The 12,336-nt window shown below is 47.3% G+C and overlaps 1 protein-coding gene across 3 annotated transcripts in view; it reads left to right on the top strand.

Moving 5' to 3' along the window:
- Nucleotides 1–269: 269 nt before the first annotated feature.
- Nucleotides 270–12,336, top strand: part of LOC106612187 (caskin-2) — an 88,719-nt gene continuing 76,652 nt past the window's right edge. Inside the window, exons 1-2 of one of the 3 annotated variants that reach the window (XM_014213141.2) lie at nt 270–642; nt 7,356–7,930. In XM_014213141.2, coding sequence (XP_014068616.1) covers nt 7,837–7,930 — 94 coding nt within the window. In that variant the 5' untranslated portion in view covers nt 270–642; nt 7,356–7,836. The remainder of the gene's footprint in view (nt 643–7,355; nt 7,931–12,336) is intronic. The other 2 variants (XM_014213164.2, XM_014213154.2) reach the window with 2 other exon arrangements.

The raw sequence follows: 12,336 nt of genomic DNA, 5'->3' as shown, positions 1-12,336 counted from the left end.
TGTAAAGTGGCTCATATCGGTACAATATGGTAAACCGACTTTAGAGACCTTGTCTTGTCTACTGGACAACTTCATTCTCTCTCCAATAAATTATCCATATAGCCTAACTACTGATACAGTGTCAGATACCTTTTCACTCCCCTGGTGATTAAGGATAGTATGGGAGTAAGGTAATCCGATCCTAGATCTGTGGTACAGTAGCATACAGTCGTCTCCCTCCGAAGTTCTTGCCCAGAGTTTTGATGCGTGTGGAGGCGGAGCCAAAATGTTGAGGAGTCGCTCGTTCCGCTCGAGGTCGCAGAGGGATTAGCCTAAATTGAAAAGGTGTCAGACCAGGTCCCCTAGCGCGCACGATTCAGTCGAACTGCCTGGCGAGGATGACATTATTTTATTGACCTTCAGTAAAACAAGGATTAGGAAAAGAGCTGAATGAAATCAGAGTTTGACTTTCAACCACTTATCAGAAAGTCGTCTGGATATTGTTTCGCTAGCAGCATAACTTCTTCATACACACGTCTTCTGTGCGGTCTGCTCCTTGAGCCTCGGCTCCAAGCACCTGATAAACGCTAGCTGAGCACTACTCTACACTCCTCCAATCTTTCAACAGGGACCGGACAACCTGTGAACACATTTACAATACTGGTAAGATGTTCTGTCTTTGACCTCTTCGTTTGTTTATTATTCAGCGGTCTTGGAAGACCACAAATCAAAATCGGACTAACCAATTAGCAAATTTGATACAACTTGTCGAAAAAACTAGCCCAAATCTAGCGAGCAGCAACGTCCGACGATCTATTAATTTGTTACTTTCTATCTAGCTATATCTACCGTTGTTATAATATAATAATTTATATCATGTTCTGTTCTATTCTGTTCATTTGGTTCTATTCTATTGGGGTTCTAGTCTATTCCTTCGAAGTGTAGCAGGGTTTTCAAACCTCTCCTCGGGGACCCACAGCCGTTCCATTTATTTGATCTAACGTTAATGTACCAGTTTGTTTTCCTAACTACAGGGAAGCCCTCTAGCTATAGCAGCTCTGTGTTTGTTTACAAATGGTCATGTGCCTCCCTCAATGGACAGCTGCTCAGTTTGTTATGATGTATGATGTTGTTATGACACCCTCTGAACTCTGTGTACTGGGCTTGATGGCAATCAAGAGGAGGGTCATGTCCTAGCTGGCAGGCAAGGTGACTGAGTCTGTGTCACATTGACATGCATGCCATTACTAGCCACTAGCGATCCAGAACAGAAATCGTATGGGGTAACTTCTGATTGGAATAAAAATGGATTCATGATTGCTGCCTTACATGATGCCTCCTCCCTTCACATACATGTAGCGCCTATCATTCCATATTATCATAGCTAATATGATGTGATCTGTTATTGTACTTGACCGTGTCTACTGCCTATTCTTGTGTAGCCTATACAATGACAGCATATGTGATAACTTAGTCCCACAACCTGATGGTAAACAGAAGCCCTGCTGTAGACAGGGAGACGCTGTCACGACTTCCGCCGAAGTCGGCTCCTTTCCTTGTTCGGGCGGCGTTCGGCGATCGACGTCACCGGCTTTCTAGCCATCGCCGCTCCATTTTTCATATATCTATTTGTCTTGTCTTGTTTCCATACACACCTGGTTTTCATTTCCACAATTAAACTACTTCTATTTAACCCTCTGTTTCCCATCATGTTTTGTGTGTAATTGTTTCATGTTATGTGGTGTTAGTTTACGCGCTTTACTTTTATGTTACGTTTTTTGAGCGCGTTTGATTTATGTATTGCTCTCGTTTTGGAACTATAATTAAAGTGCGCCTGTTCATTATACTCTGCTCTCCTGCACCTGACTTCGCCTCCAATACACTTTTTGACAGAATTACACACCTTCAATGGAGTCAGCAGGAGCAGGTACCCCGGTTAGAGGAGTTGAGGAGCGCGTCCAGGAACATTCGGCCATGTTACAACATTTTGGTGCCATGATGGATCGCGTTGTCCAGACCATGGACCGCTGGGAGAGACAGGAAGTCTCTCCAGTGCCTCGACCAGCACAACCGGGGTTGTCTCCATCCGGAGAGAGTTCCAGTGGGATGCGTCTCTCCCTTCCCAGGGAGTATGATGGAACGGCAGCACAGTGCCAGGGATTCTTGTTACAACTGGACCTCTACCTGGCCACTGTGCACCCAGCTCCCTCAGGAGGGGAGAGAGTGGCCGCCCTCGTCTCCTGCCTCACAGGAAGAGCGCTGGAGTGGGAAAACGCCGTGTGAAGAGAAGGAGACACGGCGCCAGACCACTTCGAGGAGTTCACCCGTTGCTTCAGGGCCGTCTTTGACTATCCACCTGAGGGCAGAGCAGCGGGGGAGAGGCTCTTCCATTTGAGACAGGGGATTTCGCCCTGGAATTCCGGACCTTGGCCGCGCTGGAACGACAGGGCCCTCATCGACCACTATCGATGCAGCCTACGAGAGGACGTCCGACGTGAGCTGGCCTGCAGGGATGCCACCATTTCCTTCGACCAACTGGTGGATTTGTCCATCCGGTTGGATAACCTGCTGGTTACCCGCGGACGTCCAGAGGGGGCTCTGTCGGTTCCATCGTCCAGCAGCCCCGCTCCGGTGCCCATGGAGTTAGGAGGGGCTGCTCATAGGGAGACTGGAGGAGGAGCCATCACGTGCGCCATCTGTGGCCGCAGAGGACACACTGCCGGTCGGTGCCGTGTTGGTTCCTCTGGGAGTCGAGGCAACAGGCAGGGCACTCTGGCGTCACCCCAGGTGAGTTTGCACCACACTCATCCAGAGTCCTCTGTTGATCAACTATTTGTGCCTGTTTGTTTCCCTGAGTTTTCCCCACATTCCCAGCATAAGGCGCTCGTCGATTCAGGCACAGCTGGGAATTTTATCGACAGAGCATTAGTCATTAGGTTAGGGATCCCTATTTTTCCTATAGTTAGACCCTTCCCGGTACACGCTCTAGATAGTCGACCATTAGCGTCCGGGCTAATCAAGGAGGCCACCATCTCCTTGGCCATGGTTATGCAGGGTAATCATGAGGAGAGAATCAGTCTCTTTCTTATGGACTCTCCTGCGTTTCCTGTGGTACTAGGCCTTCCTTGGTTGGCTCTGCATAACCCCACTATTTCCTGGCAACAGAGGGCTCTCACAGGGTGGTCGCGAGAGTGCTCAGGGAGGTGTGTAGGGGTTTCCGTTGGTGTTACCACGGTGGAAGGTCCAGACCAGGTCTCCACCGTGCACATCCCCCCCAGAATATGCCGATTTGGCTCTCGCCTTCTGTAAAAAGGTGACTAAATTACCACCTCATCGCCGGGGGGATTGTCCGATAAATCTCCTGGCAGACGCTGCGCTTCCCAGGAGTCACGTGTATCCCCTGTCGCAAGCGGAGACGGTGGCTATGGATACATATGTCTCTGAATCCCTGCGTCAGGGGTACATTCGGCCCTCTACTTTACCCGCCTCCTCGAGTTTCTTTTTTGTGAAGAAGAATGATGGAGGTTTACGCCCGTGCATTGACTATAGAGGTCTCAATCAAATCACGGTGAAGTACAGTTACACGCTACCTCTTATCGCCACGGCGATTGAATCAATGCATGGGGCGCTTCTTCACGAAACTGGATCTCAAGAGTGCGTATAACCTGGTATCCGGGAGGGAGATGAGTGGAAGACAGCGTTCAGTACCACCACAGGGCATTATGAGTACTTAGTCATGCCGTACGGGTTGATGAATGCCAAGGACACACGCGCCGAGCATGTGTCCTTGGTGTGCAAGGTAGTTGGACGACTGTTAGAGCATGACCTGTACGTCAAGGCTGAGAAATGCCTGTTCTTTCAGCAGGCCGTCTCCTTCCTAGGGTATCGCATTTCCACTTCAGGGATGGAGATGGAGAGTGACTGCATTTCAGCCGTGTGTAATTGGCCGACTCCCACCATGGTAAAGGAGGTGCAACGATTTTTAGGGTTTGCCAATTACTACCGGAGATTTATCCGGGGTTTTGGCCAGGTTGCTGCGCCCATTACCTCACTGCTGAAGGAGGGTCCTGTAAGGTTGCGGTGGTCGGCTGAGGCGGACAGGGCTTTTGGGCAACTAAGAGCTCTGTTTACTTCGGCTCCAGTGCTGGCCCATCCGGATCCCTCTTTGGCATTCATAGTGGAGGTAGACGCGTCCGAGGCTGGGATAGGAGCCGTGCTCTCACAGTGCTCGGGCATGCCACCGAAACTCCGCCCCTGTGCTTTCTTCTCGAAGAAGCTCAGCCCAGCGGAGCGTAACTATGATGTGGGGGACCGGGAGTTGTTGGCTGTGGTTAAAGCGTTGAAAGTGTGGAGACATTGGCTTGAGGGGGCTAAACACCCTTTTCTCATCTGGACTTACCACCGCAACCTGGAGTACATCCGGGCAGCAAGGAGACTGAATCCTCGTCAGGCAAGGTGGGCCATGTTCTTCACCCGTTTTGTGTTTACCCTATCCTACAGACCAGGTTCCCAGAATAAGAACTGTCCCGGCTGTATGACACAGAGGAGCGGCCCATGGATCAGACTCCCATACTCCCGGCCTCCTGCCTGGTAGCGCCTGTCGTGTGGGTTCTGGATGCGGACATTGAGCAGGCGTTGCGTACAGAGCCATCTCCCCTCCAGTGTCCCGTTGGGCGTATGTACGTTCCATCTGCTGTCCGTGACCAGTTGATCTCTTGGGCCCACACGTCTCCCTCCTCTGGTCATCTGGGGATCGGTCGGACAGTGCGCTGTCTGACTGGGAAGTAATGGTGGCCCACTTTGGCTAAGGACATGAGGGTTTATGTTTCCTCCTGCTCGGTGTGTGCCCAGTGTAAGGCTTCGAGACACTGCCCAGAGGTAAGTTACATCCCTTACCCGTTCCACAACGACCTTGGTCACATCTGTCAGTGGATTTCGTAACGGATCTTCCTCCCTCACAGGGAAATACCACGATCCTGGTCGTTGTGGATCATTTTTCCAAGTCCTGTTGTCTCCTCCCTCTGCCTGGTCTCCCTACGGCCCTACAGACTGCGGAGGCCCTGTTTACACACGTCTTCCGGCACTACGGGGTGCCTGAGTATATAGTGTCGGATCGGGGTCCCCAGTTCACATCGAGAGTTTGGAAGGCGTTCATGGAACGTCTGGGGGTCTCGCTTAGCCTTACCTCAGGTTTTCACCCCAGGTAGAGAGAGTCAACCAGGATGTGGGCAGGTTTCTGCGGTCCTATTGCCAGGACCGGCCGGGGGAGTGGGCAGCGTTTGTGCCCTGGGCCGAGATGGCACAGAACTCGCTTCGCCAGTCCTCCACTAACCTCTCCCCCTTTCAGTGCGTATTGGGGTACCAGCCGGTTCTGGCACCGTGGCATCAGGGTCAGACCGAGACTCCTGCGGTGGACGAATGGTTTAGACGCGCGGAGGAGACATGGGAGGCCGCCCGTGTCCATCTCCAGCGAGCCGCGCGTCACCAGAAAGCCAGCTCGGACTGTCACCGCAGTGAGACCCCGGTGTTCACACCGGGGGACCGGGTCTGGCTCTCGACCCGTAACCTGCCCCTCCGCCTGCCCTGCCAGAAGCTGGGTCCGTGATTTGTGGGGCCATTTAAAGTCCTGAGGAGGGTGAACGAGGTATGTTATAGATTACAGCTTCCCTCTGATTATCATATTAATCCCTCGTTCCATGTGTCTCTCCTCAGGCCGGTGGTGGCAGGTCCGCTCCAGGAATCTGAATCTGAAGGCCCCCCCCCTTGGACATCAAGGGGGCCCTGGCGTACATCGTTCGTTCCGTCCTGGATTCGAGGCGTCAGGTGGGGGGCCTTCAGTACCTCGTGGAGTGGGAGGGGTACGGGCCGGAGGAGAGATGCTGGGTTCCAGTTGCAGATGTTTTGGATCCTGAACTGCTGCGCGAGTTTCATCGTCGCCGGCCGGATCGCCCTGTGCCTCGTCCTCTGGGTCGTCCTCGAGGCCGGTGTCGCGCTGGAGCCGCGCGTCAAGGGGGGGTACTGTCACGACTTCCGCCCAAGTCGGCTCCTCTCCTTGTTCGGGCGGCATTTGGCGATCGACGTCACCGGCTTTCTAGCCATCGCCACTCCATTTTTCATATATCCATGTCTTATATCCATTTGTCTTGTCTTGTTTCCATACACACCTGGTTTTCATTTCCCCAATTTAGCTACTTGTATTTAGCTACCCCCTGTTTCCCATCATGTTTTGTGTGTAATTGTTTCATGTTATGTGTTGTTAGTTTACGCGCTTTGCTTTTATGTTCCGTTTTTTGAGCGCGTTTGATTTATGTAGTGCTCTCGTTTTTGGAACTATAATAAAAGTGCGCCTGTTCATTATACTCTGCTCTCCTGCACCTGACTTCGCCTCCAATACACCTTTTGACAGATACACCAATAACAGTCCCTCCCAGGACAACCTTTCAGAAGAATGGGAGGAATTTTAATATAATTGAATAGAATGGGATAGGGTAGAATAGAAAACATTGTGCTTCAGAAGGACATTTCTTTGCAAAGTCTTGCACAGGTGACACAAAAAAAACACATTCAGTTGGAGGTACAATGGCGGTACAATATTTTCGTGTTTTAGCCCAACACTTTGCCTCCCAGCTCCATTGGGCGTCTTAATTGCTGTTTTGTTTTCGCCCAGAAAAACTCCTATTTTAATTGGATCTGGGTGGCTGCAGCTCTGTGTGTGATCTCAGATATGCCTCATTCACTTGCAGCTGTACACAATCCAAAAATCAGACTAATGTATTTTTCTCCTAAAACATTTATGCTGGATATGTTTTGTCTCGTAAGTGCTGCTGGCTGTGTCCCCTGTGATGTAGAATTCGGGGGATGGTATTAAGATGCGGTCACTTCTGCCTTCCAGTGTGCATCCCAAATGTCACCCTATTCCCTATATAGTGTACTAATTTTGACCAGGGCCCATAGGGCTTTGGTCAAAAGTAGTAGGCTTATACTATGTAGGGAATAGGGTGACATTTGGGACAGAGCCCCCAGTTTACTTCTGGCGGGAAAAGTTTGCAGCTTTTTCCCCGACAATTGGCAGAGTTCCAGACAGCTCCTAGTGAAAAAGACACTTCCTAGAAGTTGAAGGAAAGTGGAAGGAGTTAAGGAGTAGTATTCCGACATGGAATGATCCTAAGATAACATTCCATGGTGAATAGGCTTCCTGAGTGAAAGAAAAACAAATGCATTAGATTGGTTTTAGAGAGCCACCCATCCTTAATTATGTTGTAGTTACAACTTGTAATAACACTGAATGCTTTGCTAATGCTTTTATTAAATAGTAGTGAATGCCCAGCTCATGATGACATGTCTGTGTGTTCTAATGGTAGGTTTTACTGTTTCAGGTTGGCGGCAACAGCTGAGAACCCGACACACACCTTGCCCTAAGGACAATTCCAGGCAGACTCCATTTGATTTACATCAGGACAGACAACCAGTCCCCATACACAAACACACACTCTGGAAACCAAGCAACCAACAGAAGGCAGAGGAACACAGCCTCTAACAACCAACTACCCCACCTATCTCACCATCTCACCCAGTTGATGCCTAGCCTAACCTAGGCCCGGAGATAAAAATGTTCTCTGCTGGCTGTTCTGGTTGATTCCTATCTGACTGACACAGGCAGGCAGACAGACTGGCTGGTTTGGCCGTTTTGTGACGCTCTTCTGTACGTTCATCATCATTGTGTATCTGAAGGAATCAACATGCACCTGACTAGGTAAGGTTGAGGCCTCGACTGCCAAGGACCACTTAGACGCGGTTGAGACAACTGACCTCGTAAGGACCGTGTGTGGTTTCTGGTAACTGGTGTGGTGGTCAGTCATGGGTAAGGAACAGGACTTCCTGGTGGCAGTGAAGAGTGGAGACATCCTCCTGGCACACAAACTTCTGGCCAAGGTTAAATACAACAAAAACAGTGAGTACCTAGACACACACACACACACACACACACACACACACACACACACACACACACACACACACACACACACACACACACACACACACACACACATCTTCTTTCTCTTTCAATTCCTGATGCAGCCCCTGTCTGCCTGTGTTTGTGTTCAGAGCATGTGTATCTGTTGGCTTGATGCAATGTACAGCAAGCAGAAGCATTGATAGCCTGTCCCTTATCTGAGTGATATTGTTCTCTGTATCTATATCAAAAGAAAAACGTTGTATTTAAAATAGTAGTGTCATGTTGAACCATCCACCACAACCAATGATCCATCTAGGGGTCGGACAATTTGAATTTAAATGTAGTCAAACCCCCAACAATATCACCTACTCTCCAAAACACAGATGCTGGTACTGTACAATATTTCTCAGGGTGTGTCTGGTCAAAAGTAGTGTACTATATAGGGAGTAGGGTGCCATTTGGGATGCACACTCACAGTGTGGAGCTTCAGTGTTGCTTATCTCTATAGATTCCTGTCAAACTGCTCGCGAGGTTAGCCTACCATAGCATTGTTGCTAATCACAGTATTCTTCTTATCCAGGCCAGGAGAAAGTCAAACTTCTCTCTATCTCTCTATCTATCTAATCTGAAACCTCTTTGTTGCTGTTATGTGCCTGTGCTGTGCTTTCATCGTGGCTGCTGTTCTGCTCTGTTTGGTGGCAGGGTCAGAGGAACAAGGGCCTGTCCGTAGTTCATGGGGTTAGCGTTATCCCTACACATCATGACATGCTGCTAATGCCTTTCAACAGTCAAACACTCATGGGCTAAATGTTTCAATGCTCGGGAAATGAAATTAGTGGCCTAGTTGTTGCATTCATTTCTTAATTTGTAGGGCTGGGAATTGCCAGGGACCTCACAATATTACATTTTCATGATACTTAGGTGCAGATACGATATGTATTACAATTCTTACGATTGTCACGATTCTATATGTGTTACGATTCAATACTGGGATTTTATTGCAATTCGATGTTCCAAATATATATATTTTTTTGACCTGACGAAGATCCGTTTCAGACCAAAACGTTGTCAATAAAGCAGTGAATTGGGAGCTTTAACAGTGTGTGGGCCTTCTTTTTCTATGCTAGTATTCTTTATTAGCCCAGCACCTATGTTTTTAAGGATGTGCGTATGACCACAAACTTTTCCAAGTATATTGCTCACCATATGTCTGCTGCACAGGGACAAGAGGAAACCATGAGATTTTTGTTGTTGTTGATCATTCATGATAATAAAAGTGCTGAAAACAAATTGGCTACCTTTTAAAAAGTATATGGTGAACAAGCCATGAAGAAAAAATACTGGACTGCAGGCACAGCAAACTAACGCAAAAATAATATTGAGATATTGTCAAAACGATACGGTATATCATCCAAAATAATATCCCAATATGTAACTGTTTCGATTTTTCCCCCGTCACTATTCATTTGCAGTGTGATTTATTTCACTTCACCAACTTTCCGGAAATTAGCCAGTTTCACTCTTGGAATATGCTTGTGTAAGTACTCTACCCTGACTGAAAAAAATAGGCTACTTTCTGATGCTTTGCAATGGTCCGTCTGTAATATTTTCCATTTGTAAACGAGTAGTTTAGTATCTCAGGACGATAAGATTTAACATTTGAAGGGCTCTATTTTAACAACCTAATGCAATGGTAAATCTAAGCGCAGGCGTTAGCGCTATAGGTTCAGGGGTGTGTCCAGAAATATTTTTGCTATTTTCACAACTACAATTATTGGCGTGAAAGGGCTGGGTTTTCATGAACAAACAAGTTGTGGGTGTGTCGAGGCTTGGCCCCCCACTGGCCAATCAGAACGTGCTCCATGGCTAAATATATGGTTGCTTCAAGTTGTGTATTTCCAGTCTTTTATGTATTGCCTTGGAATCAACTCCAATTCCAATGTTAGTCCGTTTATAGTTTGGCTTACCGAAATGAAATAACAAAATGTAGAGCTATCCTAGCTTTGCTAAATACATTAACTTGAACCCATTTTGCAGTCCACATTGTTCTAAGTAATTGCATGGCTTCAATAGCATTCACACAGATATAGGGGCTAGGCCTACTGTAAATTACATTATGGCTGACCATGGACATGCCAAACATTGTCAATAAGCAAGATTAAATTCATTATTGATAAGGCCTAAAAAGAGAACGAATAATGCTAATCAAATTCTAAACAAAAATAAACAACTTGTTTTAAATAGGCTATGGCTAAATACACTTACAGGCACCATAGTTTCTCCCTGTGGGTATGTAACATTAAAACAGAGCAGACTATGGAGGGTTGTATGTACAGGACATCCAAACTTTTCACAGTAGCTGGATCCAATATAGATCCAATATAAAGAAAAAGGGAGAAGTCTGTATACTGCTCCCAAATATATTTTATGAACATAATCGGATCTTACAAATCAAATCGTATTCACACATCTCCAGGAGTTGCATTGCATGCGCACCACAGAGTTGGCACCATAAAACCAGGACGGTGAATCATTAATAAGTTTGGTTGTAATAAAATGTTTCTAAATACGACGTATACAGGCATAAAAAGCAAAATAGAATGCTCTTGTTCCATGCGCATATTGGCAGTGTGTGTCACAGCTGGATAGGCTGTGTTTCAGCTGTCAAAATTCATGCCATAACCAACAGCTGATGCTAAAACCAGCTTTTGGTTGGTCTTAAATATCCCCATCAGCGTATATAGCTCCACAGTGATCTGGTACTGGTACTTCCTGTATATAGCGCCGCAGTGATCTGGTACTTCCTGTATATTGCTCCACAGTGATCTGGTACTGGTACTCCCTGTAAATAGCTCCACAGTGATCTGGTACTGTACTCCCTCTATATAGCTCCACGGTGATCTGGTACTTCCTGTATATAGCGCCGCAGTGATCTGGTACTTCCTGTATATTGCTCCACAGTGATCTGGTACTTCCTGTGTATAGCTCCACAGTGATCTGTTACTAGTACTTCCTGTGTATAGCTCCACAGTGATCTGGTACTGGTACTTCCTGTATATTGCTCCACAGTGATCTGGTACTGGTACTCCCTGTAAATAGCTCCACAGTGATCTGGTACTGTACTCCCTCTATATAGCTCCACAGTGATCTGGTACTGGTACTCCCTATATATAGCTCCACAGTGATCTGGTACTGGTACTCCCTGTATATAGCTCCACAGTGATCTGGTACTCCCTGTAAATAGCTCCACAGAGATCTGATACTGGTACGCCTTGTATATAACTCCATTCTTGTGTATATTATTCCTCTTGTGTTAGTAGTTATTTTATATATTTGTTTTAACTCTGCATTGTTGGGAAGGGCTCATAAGCAAGCATTTCACAGAAAAGTCTTCACCCATTGTGTTTGGTGCATGTGACAAAATAATATTTGATTTGACGCACACACATACACCATGTCATCACCATTGACCCTAGTGGAGGGGTTAAGGGTGTGGTCAATGCAAACAGTCGTTCATCACCGCAGGAGACCTGTAAGAATGACAGAATCCCAGATGCTCTGGTCTACACTGGCTGGTATAGCCCTGGCTAGGTGTCAATGAAGTTGAATAGTATGCCTATTGATTATGTGGAGCTGTAAAAGCTCTCTCTGTGTGTGTGTGTGTGTGTTTGTCTGTCCGTCTGTCTGTCACCTTATTTCCTATATAGTGCACTACTTTTGACCCGTGTCCTATTGAGAGCCCATAGGGCTCTAGTAAAAAGGTGTGCACTAAATAGGGAATAGGTTGCCATTTTGGATGCAGCCCAGTGGTCAGAGAGCTGATTGATGGGGAGCTGAGGTCTGGCTTTATCCTGAGTCTGACTGACCATCTGCTGACAGGTCCTGTCTCTCTGTCCTCTCCTAGACTAGCCCAGGCTACATCCCAAATGACACCCTATTCCCTACATAGTGCACAACGTTTGATCAGAGCTACATAGGGCACCACTTTTGACCAGGGCCCATAGGATAGTGTACTATGTAGGGGATAGGGTGTCATTTGGTACTCTACCCTAGTCTAGCCGTCCACTAAGACCCGCTATTATTGACCCAAAGAAGGTCCAAAAATGCAGGCACAAAATTTTTGTGGAGGTGGCCGATTCATCATGGCGATAGACATACTCAAGGTGAACTATTTTATTCAGTAAGCTGATAGTGGACTATAGGAGAAAGAGTGGAGAGCACGCCCCCAACCACATCGACAGAGCTGTTGTGGAGAAGGACGAGCGCTTCAAGTTCCTTGGCGTCCACATCACTAAGTACTTAATTGTATTTGTCACATGCGCTAAATAGGTGTAGACCTTACCGTGAAACACTTACTTACAAGCCCTTAACCAACAATGCCGTTTTAAGAAAATACTTAC

Source organism: Salmo salar, chromosome ssa01, assembly GCF_905237065.1.
Source record: "Salmo salar chromosome ssa01, Ssal_v3.1, whole genome shotgun sequence".
In the NCBI taxonomy this organism is placed as follows: Eukaryota; Metazoa; Chordata; class Actinopteri; order Salmoniformes; family Salmonidae; genus Salmo; species Salmo salar.
This window is presented reverse-complemented; position numbering and strand designations above follow the sequence as displayed.